This window comes from Condylura cristata, unplaced genomic scaffold, assembly GCF_000260355.1.
Source record: "Condylura cristata isolate star-nosed mole 26May11 unplaced genomic scaffold, ConCri1.0 scaffold00002, whole genome shotgun sequence".
Taxonomy (NCBI): domain Eukaryota; kingdom Metazoa; phylum Chordata; class Mammalia; order Eulipotyphla; family Talpidae; genus Condylura; species Condylura cristata.
The window spans coordinates 29,356,095-29,368,748 of NW_004567103.1; the positions used below are offsets into that span (position 1 = coordinate 29,356,095).

Here is a 12,654-nt window from a genome sequence, read left to right on the forward strand (position 1 = left end):
ACAGCCCTTTTGCTTTTAATCAGACAATAGTCAAGTCACTTGACTTCAGGGGAATTTTTTCACCCTGGTGCAGTGCTTGCTTGTCAAGGCAGGCAGGCCTTGTGCGGCCTAGGCAGTCCAATTGTAAGCTGAAAGTTGCTCAGAATATTTTGATATTACGGTTTTACAAAAAAGGGAGGTCATAACATAAGTTAGCGTGGAAAGTCTGATTTTTCAGAGCAATTCCCCTCCATCCAGACCGTGTCTGACGACAGAGGTTGCGTAGCTTGTGTCAGTAAAGACAGTCCACTCTCATGTATTGAAAGAGTTAACATCAGTAAAATGGCTGTATTAACCAAAGCAATATAAAGATTCAGTGGAATTCCTATCAAAATCCCAATGGCATTCTTCCCAGAAATAGAATTAAAAAAAAAAAAATCATGAAATTTACTTGGAACTACAAAAGGACCCAAAGTGTCAAAGCACCCTGAAAAAAAAAAAACAAAGAAAAGGTGGTATCATGCTAGCAAACCTCAAACTCTACTACAAAACAGTGGTGTCCAAAATGGAAAGGAATTAAAAACACACACACAAATCAACAGAACAAAAATAAGTTCACAAAAATATAGGCAACTAATTTACCATGAGTCATAAGCATACAATGGAGAAAGTCTTTTCAATAAATGGTATTGGAAAAATGGACAGTCACATGCAAAAGAATGAACCTAATCACTAGCTCACAGCACACACAAACAATTAAAAATGGATCAGAGACTTGGAAGTAAGAGCTGAAACCACTAAAAACAGCAGTAATACATTCAGTGACATCAACTTAGTAATGTTTTTGAGGAGTAGTCCAATGGCAAGGGAAACAATCAAAACTGAACAAATGACACTGTATCAATCTAAAACTTAAGCACAGCAAAAGAAAGTATTAAAACAAAGACATCTTGGGCCCTTCCTGCTGGCGCTGCAAGTTAAAACATAATACTAAGAAGCTAAAGCCACTTCAGCATAAATTCGATTCCCGCCTGCCGCAGAGGTGACCACATGGTGTGGCAGACCTCTCCTGACCTGTGCCCCGGTTCTGCAGTGCATAAATAAATAAATCTTTAAAAAAAAAAAAAAAGAAAGATGGTGGTGACTGAATGAGAGAGTAGAGGGAAGGGAGGAAACGGAGCTATCAGAATTATGGACTAGCAGATGTGGGGAGGCAGACAGAAAGTGGAGTCAAAGCAAGATACACAGTTTTGACCTGAGCACCTAGAAGCAGGGAATTATTACACAGGAGGTAAGATGTAAGTGGGGCTGGCAAATATCAAAAGCTGGGTTCTCAAAGGCTCTACTGTTAGAAATAGAATACTGTTAGAAAAAGTTATTAGAAATAATAAATATGGTAGAGTAGTAGTCTATAAAATTAATATATATATAATCTGTTGTGTTTCTATACACAAATAATGAACTAGCAGAGAGAGAAGTGAGGAAAACAATCCCATTTATTACATCAAAAGTACCCTGGGGTAAATTTAAGAATGGAAAAAACTGTACAAGGAATAGTAGTAAGGCACGTTAAAAACCTGAAGGAAGAAATGTAAAGTGTCGGAGACCAGCTCCAACTATTGAGGTGTCTGGAGTTAAGACACGCAGGACCCTAAGGTGGGAAGACGTGGGTGAGTGGAGATTCCTAAGAAAGGGGAAGAAGGAGAAAAAAGGGAAAGGGGGGTGAGGAAGACACGGGAGTCAGAGTTGGGTGCAAGTCTTCCTGCTCTGCCTTCAGCAGAGGTTTATTTTATACATTAGGAGCAAGCAGTGGGATGACATCAGCACAGGAACTGGGCTGAGAGATTACAATCATCTTTGTTTTTCCTAAGAACAGTTTAGGATCATATTGCCCTTTAGCTGAGATATAACATTCCAAAATCAATCAAGGTTAAAAACAAGTACATAAGTGCACAAAGTTTATGACTAATATTACTATATTGGAGATCAACTAAGATAGAAGTCCAGTCCCTTAAACCTTATCTACTACTTAATGGGTTTTTGTTTTTTTGCCTGAATCATCCTGGGAGACAGAAGAGGAAATTCCTTGCTAATCAAATCTCTGAATAGGAGACCCTGGATGAATTTTCACATCTAAAGGCCAGACAATAGGAAGTTTGAGTAATTCTTTAAAAAGCTGAATAGAAGGCTAGGTGAGATAATAGAATGATAAGATTTGGGTTATCCTCCATCCGGCAGTGAGAGAGACTTTGCAAAAACAGCCCTTTTGCTTTTAATCAGACAATAGTCAAGTCACTTGACTTCAGGGGAATTTTTTCACCCTGGTGCAGTGCTTGCTTGTCAAGGCAGGCAGGCCTTGTGCGGCCTAGGCAGTCCAATTGTAAGCTGAAAGTTGCTCAGAATATTTTGATATTACGGTTTTACAAAAAAGGGAGGTCATAACATAAGTTAGCGTGGAAAGTCTGATTTTTCAGAGCAATTCCCCTCCATCCAGACCGTGTCTGACGACAGAGGTTGCGTAGCTTGTGTCAGTAAAGACAGTCCACTCTCATGTATTGAAAGAGTTAACATCAGTAAAATGGCTGTATTAACCAAAGCAATATAAAGATTCAGTGGAATTCCTATCAAAATCCCAATGGCATTCTTCCCAGAAATAGAATTAAAAAAAAAAAAATCATGAAATTTACTTGGAACTACAAAAGGACCCAAAGTGTCAAAGCACCCTGAAAAAAAAAAAACAAAGAAAAGGTGGTATCATGCTAGCAAACCTCAAACTCTACTACAAAACAGTGGTGTCCAAAATGGAAAGGAATTAAAAACACACACACAAATCAACAGAACAAAAATAAGTTCACAAAAATATAGGCAACTAATTTACCATGAGTCATAAGCATACAATGGAGAAAGTCTTTTCAATAAATGGTATTGGAAAAATGGACAGTCACATGCAAAAGAATGAACCTAATCACTAGCTCACAGCACACACAAACAATTAAAAATGGATCAGAGACTTGGAAGTAAGAGCTGAAACCACTAAAAACAGCAGTAATACATTCAGTGACATCAACTTAGTAATGTTTTTGAGGAGTAGTCCAATGGCAAGGGAAACAATCAAAACTGAACAAATGACACTGTATCAATCTAAAACTTAAGCACAGCAAAAGAAAGTATTAAAACAAAGACATCTTGGGCCCTTCCTGCTGGCGCTGCAAGTTAAAACATAATACTAAGAAGCTAAAGCCACTTCAGCATAAATTCGATTCCCGCCTGCCGCAGAGGTGACCACATGGTGTGGCAGACCTCTCCTGACCTGTGCCCCGGTTCTGCAGTGCATAAATAAATAAATCTTTAAAAAAAAAAAAAAAGACATCTTACTGAAGAAAGAAGTATTCGTATATCATACACCTGACAAGAGGTTAGTATCTAAAATATATGAAGAATTCAACAACAAAAAGCAAAACAATCCAATAAAAGAGTGGGCAGAAGATTTGCTACAACATGGATAGAAGTGGAGGGGATTACGCTAAACAAAGTTGGAAAAAGACAAATAACACATGATTTCATTTACATGTGGAATATAAAAAAAGAAGTAAAAGAACAGACAAAGACAAACCAAATGTAACTGCAAACTGAAATGTAACTGCAGAACTGAGGTCACAGAGGAGGGAGGAAGAAGGAAAGCGAGAGGGGTGGGCGGTGTTCAGTGGATTATAGTGGAAGATCATGGGCACGCTGGTGGTGGATGTAGTGTAACAGCATGTATCCGCTGAGGTGTGAACAATACATCACACCTCCATAAAAACAGTTTTAAGAAATGGGCAGAGGATCTGAATAGACATTATATCCCAAGATATAAAGATGTTCAACAGGTACTTAGCTAGGACCAGACATTCATACTAACAGGAAAGAAGGTATCAGATAACGGATATAGGAAGAGAAGTAGAAACAGGGATGGGAACTTATGGGAGGTTGTCTGTGTAGTCACTACACCAAAATACCCTTAAGTCTTCCACCACAGGCATCTGTGCTGGTAGAAACCCATTCTCCCACAATCCTGCTCTCCTCTCTCCCTCCTTTTCCCATCTTGATGGCTTCAGTGTTCTCATCTAATAGGACACAATGATCAGCTAACCATGGGAATAGGGAACAAGAGCTTTAAGTAAAGAGGGAAAAAATGGCTACCTCAAGTACAAATTAAATACACTTTTTACTTTTTCTATAATAGGCATTACTTCGTTAGTCTCATTCCAAAATTTTATGACTTCAACTTTCCTCTATCTGATACATCCTACCAGGGAAAAAGTTAACAAGTTAGGGGGGAAAAAAAGTAACACCGCTAATTCTACAAATATACCATCTAACATATTTAGGATAGTAAAGAAAAAGTAAAATAAAACTTACATTTATCAGCCTTAAAGTTAAAAATAATGGAAATGATATAATTACATATTCTTAGATATATGTTTTCTGCATAAGACTGGCATACCTAGTAGGTATTAATAATTCTTTGTTTATCATTAGGCAACCTGGAAGAATTATTTTACACCCCAATATTATAAAATCTCCAAAGTAATATGTATAACTACTTATTATATCTTTAACTACCATTGATGATTACTTTGAATAGCAACATCATTTGTTGTGGGCCAAATGTTTGGCCAAACATTTCAGCATTCTTGACTGTTTTCTACTTACATGTCCCAACACATTATTTAGAATATTATACATCTTTATAAAAGGTTACATTTTTAAAAAATACTCTTTCAAATTATATCCAAATATTTCTTCCATTCTTACAAGTTGCATGATAATTACATATTTAATGTAATTATATAAATATAAGTTAAATATAAATATATTAAATATAAATTAAATATAAATATATTTAATATAATCATGAAGGCATAAAATAGCTTACCATGTCCACTAAGGCTACGTAGAGAAACATGCCAGCAGTGACTGCAAAGATCCAGAGTGTGATGTTATTGGCATACTGACCAACAGCAGTGCCTATGAGCATGCCTATGTAAGCCATCATGGCAGAGAGGAGGTTGTATACAATTGCTTGCTTTACAGTCATGCCTGCTTTAAGAAGAACTGCAAAATCACCTGCAGTTAAGACATAATGGGAAAGTTTCAAAACCATAGCACTCCATATACAAATTGAGAGAAAACTAACACAAGACAAAATTAAGAAGCTTCAGAGCTATTTTATATGAAAAATTTACTTTTTACTTATTAAATTGAACCTTTATACATGCAAAAACTTAACTAAATCTCAAAGGCCTGATGCCTACAAATCTGTGGATAGTTAATCTACAACAAACCTATACTGAAGAAAGGAGAGTCTCTTCAGCAAATGGTGCTGGGAAAACTAAACAACTGCATGGAACAAAATGAATTTAGATTATCATCTTGTACAAAAATTAACACAAAATCCATCAGAATTGGATGTGAGACCCCCAAACCAGAAAATACATTGAAGAAAACAGTCAAAGCATTTCACAATATAGCATCATTGTTATATTTCTGGATTTGTCTCCAACAGTAAGAGAAAGGAAAGTAAATGTAAACAAATGGAACTACAATAAAAGCTCCTGCGCAGTGAAAGTAACTACTAGTCAAATAAAAAGATACCCTATTAAATGGGAGAAAATATTTGCACTAAACATGTGATGATGAGCTGATATCCAAAATACATAAAGAATTCATACTCAAAAAGAAAACAAGCCAATCCAAAAACATGGCTAGGAGTTTGCTATAAGCAGTCTTTCTCCAAAGAAGACATACAAATGGCTCAGGGAAATGGTGAAATGCTCATTATTTCTTATTATCAAGAAAATGCAATAAAAACCATAATGAAATTGTGAGAAAGGCCCATGTCAAGATGACCAGAAACCCCAACTGTTGTTGAGGGTGGGAGGAAAAAAGGGTATTGAGGGTGTGTACATTGCTGGTGAGAATGTGGACTGTTCCAGTTAATATGGAAAGCAGTATAGAGGTTTCACAAACAATTAAAATTGGATGGACCATATTATCCAGCATTCTAACTATATGCCTAAGAATCAAAAACATGGGTGATTCTGGCCCCGGAGGTGAGCCACATGGCGCCACAGACCTCTCCTGACCCACTCACTGCTCCCCTCAGCAGTGTACTTTGACGATCTGCCTGTTCTGCTCCCCACTCTGTCTCTGGTGAAGCCTCTCACTGCTGTATGCACAAATAAATCTTTAAAAAAAAAAAATCAAAAACACTTCTTCAAAGGGAAGTATATGCACTCCTATGTTCATTGTTGCCCTATTTACAATAGCCAAACAGTAGAAACAACCTATATGCCCAAGGTTACAAGGTAGTTTATAAAAATGTGACATATATTTGTAAATACACAATGGGATGCTTATGATAAAGTCAAAAAGTTTAAGTTATTATTCCAAAACCTCGGTGCTTGTTAGTATCAGTCAAGATTGTATCCTGGGTTTTTAAATAACCACCCAGTTCACTTTTTGGATATCAACATTAACCTTTCGTTATTTAAAAAAACAGGCTGACTTAGGGATATTAGGGTAAGTTCCAGTAGTCTGGAAATTTTATTGTGATTCTTTCTAAAATGTAAAGAGTTCATACAGTACATGAAATGAAATCAAAGTGAGTTTAACAGCAAAATTTGGTATTAAAATTGAGAATGATATTTCTTTTAAAAATCATCCTCAGTGAACTAGTTATAAGTTATGATGTTACATCATAATAGTCACAATTATGTTTTTGAACTCAAAGATAACAGAAAATGACATTTTGTCAATCTTAAGCACACCTTTTCTTTTTCATATTTTAACATAATCCATCTTAAAATTAGTAACACTTGCTTTAGTGATTTTTTTATATTGTAACATCTCTAACACTGGAATGCATTTATAAATGATGGAAGTTTTAGATCTGAGGAACACTTATAAAAATGTTAAGGTTATATTACCTAACTCATGTGGCAGCTCATGACAGAAGACCGCAATGGAGGTACTGATTCCTCCTGTCAATCCGGCACTGAAAGCTGCTCCTGAGGTGAGGGGGAGAAAAAGTCAAATGTCATTTACTGATCTTCTGCTCTTAACATTTCATTAGTTAACAGGTACAGTCTCTTTCAACTACTGAAAATAATTTCATAACATATGGATGACTCACTTACAATACTATGGTTTTTGAACATTAAATAAAGGTATAACAGATGTGTGGCAACCAGATAAGTAACTACTTAAAATATTTCCTATTAAATTCTATTTGTGTAGTGTTCTAACTCACTAGTAGCTCAGGAATATGGCAGCAGGAAAGCAATCTGATGCTTAATTTTAAGCCACATCAAATTGTGCTTTCACTCATTCATATTTAGTCATGATCTTTATCCAAATTTTTCTGTGGCTAAAGCAAATGTGGTATATTATATTATTAGTAGTACGATGGACCTTGAGACTGAGATTAGAGTTAGAAATACATTTGATTCTACTAAAACTTTTTTCCTTTAACATAGTATAAAATTCTTTATTCTTGGGCCCTCCCTGGTGGCGCAGCAGTTTAAAGCACAGCACTAAGAAGCTGAAGCCACTTCCGCATGAGTTCGATCCCTGCCTGCCACATGGCGTGGCAGACCTCTCCTGACCGCCCCCCCTCCCCACCCTGCTGCTCCCCTCAACAGTGTACTTCGTCAGCCTATTCTGCTCCCCACTCTGTATCTGGTGAATCCTCTCACCACCCCTGCACCTCTGGCCTGCACCCCAGTCTGTATGCACAAATAAATAAATCTTTAAAAGAAAAAAAATTCTTTATTCTTTAACATTGAGTCATTGTGGGATAAAGTCTCTTCCATCCTAAAATAATAATAATAATAATAATAATAATAATAATAATAATAATAAAACCTTCTACTGAGTGATTATTTGAATCTGGATATCAAAGAAAATCATGTCGTGATCACATTCTCCTAAACTGGTAGAATCATTTTACAAAAGCAAAATTCTAATAATATATTTTAAAATCTGGTACAGATTTGTTTTATTACAGAACTTTTCTTCACCTGTTTAAAGAAGTAAATATGTATGTATATATATATATATATATATATATATGACTCAATTTAATGTGTTATATTTAGGGCAATATAAATATATTTGAAAACATAATATTAAAGTAGCATTTTTCAATATAGTTCCTATGCTTTAAAGCTATTTAAAAATTATACCAGACATTTTTACATGTTCAAAAAATCCACTGAAATTATACTTTATATCCCCAAATAAACTAATAAAAACATTAAAAGTCTTTGAAATAAACCAATGTCAGTAGTAACACAAGAGAAATATTCTAATTTCAAATGTTAACCCAACGTATTACAGTTAGTAGGATTAGTAGACATAGTAGAAGGAAAATGGCCTTAAAAAAGAACAAGCTTCAAGTATACTCACCAATCGCTAAGCCATCACTGAAGTTGTGGATGCCATCCCCCATGATAACCATCCAAGCTATGTTGGCTATTCCAGTTTCTTTCAGATCTGACCCAGAGTGACAAGGACCATGTGAATGATGAGAGTGTTTGTGGTGCCACTGATGATTATGCTTCCTTAGCACAGTCTTACTCTCGTCGTGGTGGTTATGTGCAGCAGCGTGGAGATCATGCTCATGAATGGTATGTAAGCCATCACTGTGAGAATGGTCCATGATTTTTTCCTCATCTACACACAAATAGTTTTTAATAGGGGATTCTTGTTGACCTTCTAAATCTGTCAGTTCCGTTTCATTAAGTCGATCTTCAGAAATAACTGAATCATCAGTTCCTATATTTATAATAGCAAAGGACACATTTTTACCAATAAGTATATAAACACATTTAAATTTTCTAAATAAATTAATTTAATTAACATATACACATGCACACACACAATAGATTTTAAGGGTACAAACGATGAACCATTTGAGGTAACAGGAGGGAAATAAAAGCAACAGCAGGCAAAGTATGGGAAAAAAATTTAAAGCACGAGGAAACTGTGGAACTTCAGAGGCACATTATAATTAATGAAAACCAAAAGGTGGAATTTTCAGTAGTACTTATAGGATAAAAAAAATGAACCCATAGTTTTTTAGAGAAAGAAGGCAACTTAAAGTTTACATACTCTTTCTCTTATTTAAGAAAGACAAAATTTAAATAACTTAGATCCTGACCATGATTCTGCGCTCACTACTAGAATGATGTTCATAGACTTAAGTGATAATGACATCTGATGAGTGCTTTTTAAAAATAAAACTGAGGTTGGACTCTAGAGTTTTCAAAACCTAGTCATTAAGTGCTTAAGATCTTAATATTTCTCAAAATATATGTCTTGAATAGAGTTCTAGAGTGAGTCTAGACTGTCCCTCTTCTTTTTTTCTATAGAAAATCATTGGTACTCTAAGGGGAAACACAGAAAGAGGAAAAGCCAGTTAAAAGCTCAAACAGAAAGAGGGAAACTAGGTTAAAAAATTTTTGTATTCTCCTAAAAACTATTAGCTGCCTCATTATATCCATCAGGCAATAGAATATACAGCTATGGCTGAATTGACATTTGAAATGTAGAGACTTTTCTTATAACTACAAAGGCAGATTCTTCTTTTTCCACATGGAACCAGTAACACAGAGAACACAGATTTGCACTGATGAGAAATAAAACTAACACTAACTTACTACCATTTACAAGTCCTGTTTTTGTTTCATTATTTTTATTTCTGTAAAGTACAATAAATCTCCTTCCCTTTACTATATAATTGGCCCTATTATAAAACTGAAATTAATCAAAAACTAACAAAATATGAACTTTGTCTTAACTGTGACTTAAGGAAATAAAAATTGGATACTCATTAGGAAAGCCACCAAGAAATTTCAGAGTTTAGAAGCAATATTTCAATCTATGTTTTAAAAATGGCTTAAGTCAGAACTGTTGTCTACCAGCAAGAGGCTTGAGCTGAAGCCAGTCAGCATCTGGTGTATTATTTAACTTATGATCTGAAAGTTTCCTTCCAATAGTTGATTCTTCTGCGCTCTGCTTCATAAACCATTTCTGTTTTCCCTGAAAAAAAAAAAGGAAATCTGACATAATATCAAATCTTCAGCCACAATTCAACAAAATTCACAGTTGACACTTAAGGGGATATGTTTGTACATAAATTATTTAGGAAAGGAGCAAGAAATAATTTTTATAAATTAATAAAAGGGTCTAACCAGAGAAAATTCGAACTAAATTTGTATGTTTATTTTTAAATACTCAACTAAAAGGTTCAATTAATCTACTTTTAAATTAAGAGTTGGTGTGTATAATTATATACAACCCAAATGAAGAGTAAAATATCCCCCTTTTTAAAATAATGTGTGGGAATAGAATTCCCAAAAACCTTATTCCTTTGACTTACATTCATATCCCTACAAGTAGCATAATGGGCAGGGTTGAACTGGAATAAAAATCTCAAATTTTGGAGTTTATGTCTCCAAGTATGTTAAACTTACTGAACATAGGAATACACATTGAGAATAAATGAGGTGATTTATAAAAATGACCTGTACCAGTAACTGCCTTTTTATTTTGAAAGACTTATTTTTATTTATTTATGCTTGCAAGAACTGGGGTGTAGACCAGAGGTATAGGGTCGGGGGGAGGCATTGATAGGATTCATCGGAGACAGAGTGGGGAGCAGAACAGGCAGATCTACTGAAATACACTGCTAAGGGGAGCAGTGGGCGAAACAGGAGAGGTCTGCTGTGCAATGTGGATTGATGCCTGGCTGGGATCTAACTCATGCTGCAGTGGCTAGTGACAGCTTGACAGTACGGAGACTTAGACCCCTGTACCACCAGGGAGACCCAGTAACTGGCTTTTAACAGCTATGCAATATGGACACGTTTTCTCTCTCTTCTAATATAAGAAATTCTCATTATTGGGCTCTCTCTGGTGGTACAGTGGGTTAGGAACCAGGCACTACAAGCTAGCAGCAGCCACTACAAGCGCGAGTTCTATCCCCCTCCCAGAGGTGATCCACATGGTGCCACAGACCTCTCCTGTCTCACCCACTGCTCCCCTCAGCTGTGTACTTCATCAGCCTGCCTGGTCAGTTCCCTATTCTGTCTGTGATGAAGCCTCTCACCGCCCCTGCACCTCTGGCCCATACCCCAGTTCTGTATGCATAAATAAATAAATCTTAAAAATAAAGAAAAGAATTCTCATTATTACATTTCACTGTTTGGATATTAATTTTACCTATCTGTTAATAATCTGGCTTTCTTCTATTGATTTCTTTCAATGTAGCTCCTATAAAAGTTCTTCCAACTTAAATTTTTGCTTCTAATCTGGCCTAGTTTAAGAGAGCAAAAATATCAAATATGCTAAAACAATGTGAAAGTAAATGAAGTCACGATTCTCTGGGAGATGCTTACTAATCGGCAGAGCATTTTCTTATGATTCTACTTCCAAGCTATAAACCGTGCTTTATATACTTATGTAAGTCTTATAACTGCTGTTTAAGTTTAGCTTCTTATGGCTAGCTGAGTGTAAAGTAGACACAAAAGATGGCCACCATTAATTTCTTACCTCGTTGTATGAGCCTTCTTTTCTACCCATATAGGGAATCACACAGCCCTCGCAGATTTTCTATAGAATTTTAATCCTTGCAGATTTTTTATAGAATTTACTAGACTTCCACTAACGTCAGTCCACAGCCACAGCATAAGCTCAGTCTTACTATCTAGGATTATAAAATGCTACACAACAAAAAGCCTATAACTAGCCTCCTTTCTAGACTATCTGTCCAGTGACACAATCTCATAAGACAGGAAAAAAATTTAGTATTCCATATACCAAGGATTTTTGGGGTTTTGTTCATAGTGTCTTTATTTTACTGAGATTCTTTAATTTCCTGCCTTCACAGTCAAGACATTTAGAACAAAGTACTGACTTAGAGATTATGAAATGCCTTTAAGTTATTTAAGAGGCTTGATTTTTTCTTCAGTTTTTATAATTGTTCCTTTCAATTTTTTTTTACTTCCCCAAATTTCAATTATATAAAAATATGACCATGTTTTGGTAATCCCTAACCCCTTATCAGTTCATTTTGCAATAATAAATATGTGTTTAACCTGCCAGTAAATTTTGGTTCAAAATAAGATCACGATTAAATTACAAAAAACAAAAACTCACCAAAACCAGAAAACCTGCTTATTTTGAAATAGCTCTTCAAAGTTGAAAAGATTACATTTTATATACTTTGCACTATGAAGCTATGTTTGAAATTTAGTTCCCAGAAATAGGCTATAAAATTATTAGAAAGTTATTGAGAATTGATTAGTTAGAAGAAATGTAAGTCTTCTTACTGATTCTCTTAAGTAATTGTCTTTGATATTCCTATGCCATGACCCTAGCTCATCACCTCTCCGTTCTAAGTAATATGTCTCAGCTGATTCATTCCTTGCAGCCACTTCTGCACTAGGTGCCTCTCACTCTACATCTACACACCCACTAGCCTTCCGCACCAAGTGTTTGTTAGCTCTCTTCTACCTTTCCTGCAGTCACTTTTATCATTCTTCAAGTAGCACTTCACTAGGATCACCATATTCATCAATCCTCCTTCGGAAAAAAAATACGCACTTTCTAAAACAAGGCAACTAAAAT

At 35.5% G+C, this 12,654-nt stretch overlaps 1 protein-coding gene across 3 annotated transcripts in view; it reads right to left on the reverse strand.

Annotated features, from left to right (window-relative positions):
- Positions 1–12,654, reverse strand: part of SLC39A10 (solute carrier family 39 (zinc transporter), member 10) — a 50,610-nt gene that overhangs the window by 4,823 nt on the left and 33,133 nt on the right. For all 3 annotated transcript variants that reach the window (XM_004674425.1, XM_004674424.1, XM_012727763.1), the window contains exons 6-9: positions 9,945–10,065; positions 8,431–8,799; positions 6,951–7,031; positions 4,898–5,088 (exon numbers count right to left, since the gene is read on the reverse strand). In XM_004674425.1, the coding sequence (XP_004674482.1) occupies positions 4,898–5,088; positions 6,951–7,031; positions 8,431–8,799; positions 9,945–10,065 (762 nt within the window). The remainder of the gene's footprint in view (positions 1–4,897; positions 5,089–6,950; positions 7,032–8,430; positions 8,800–9,944; positions 10,066–12,654) is intronic.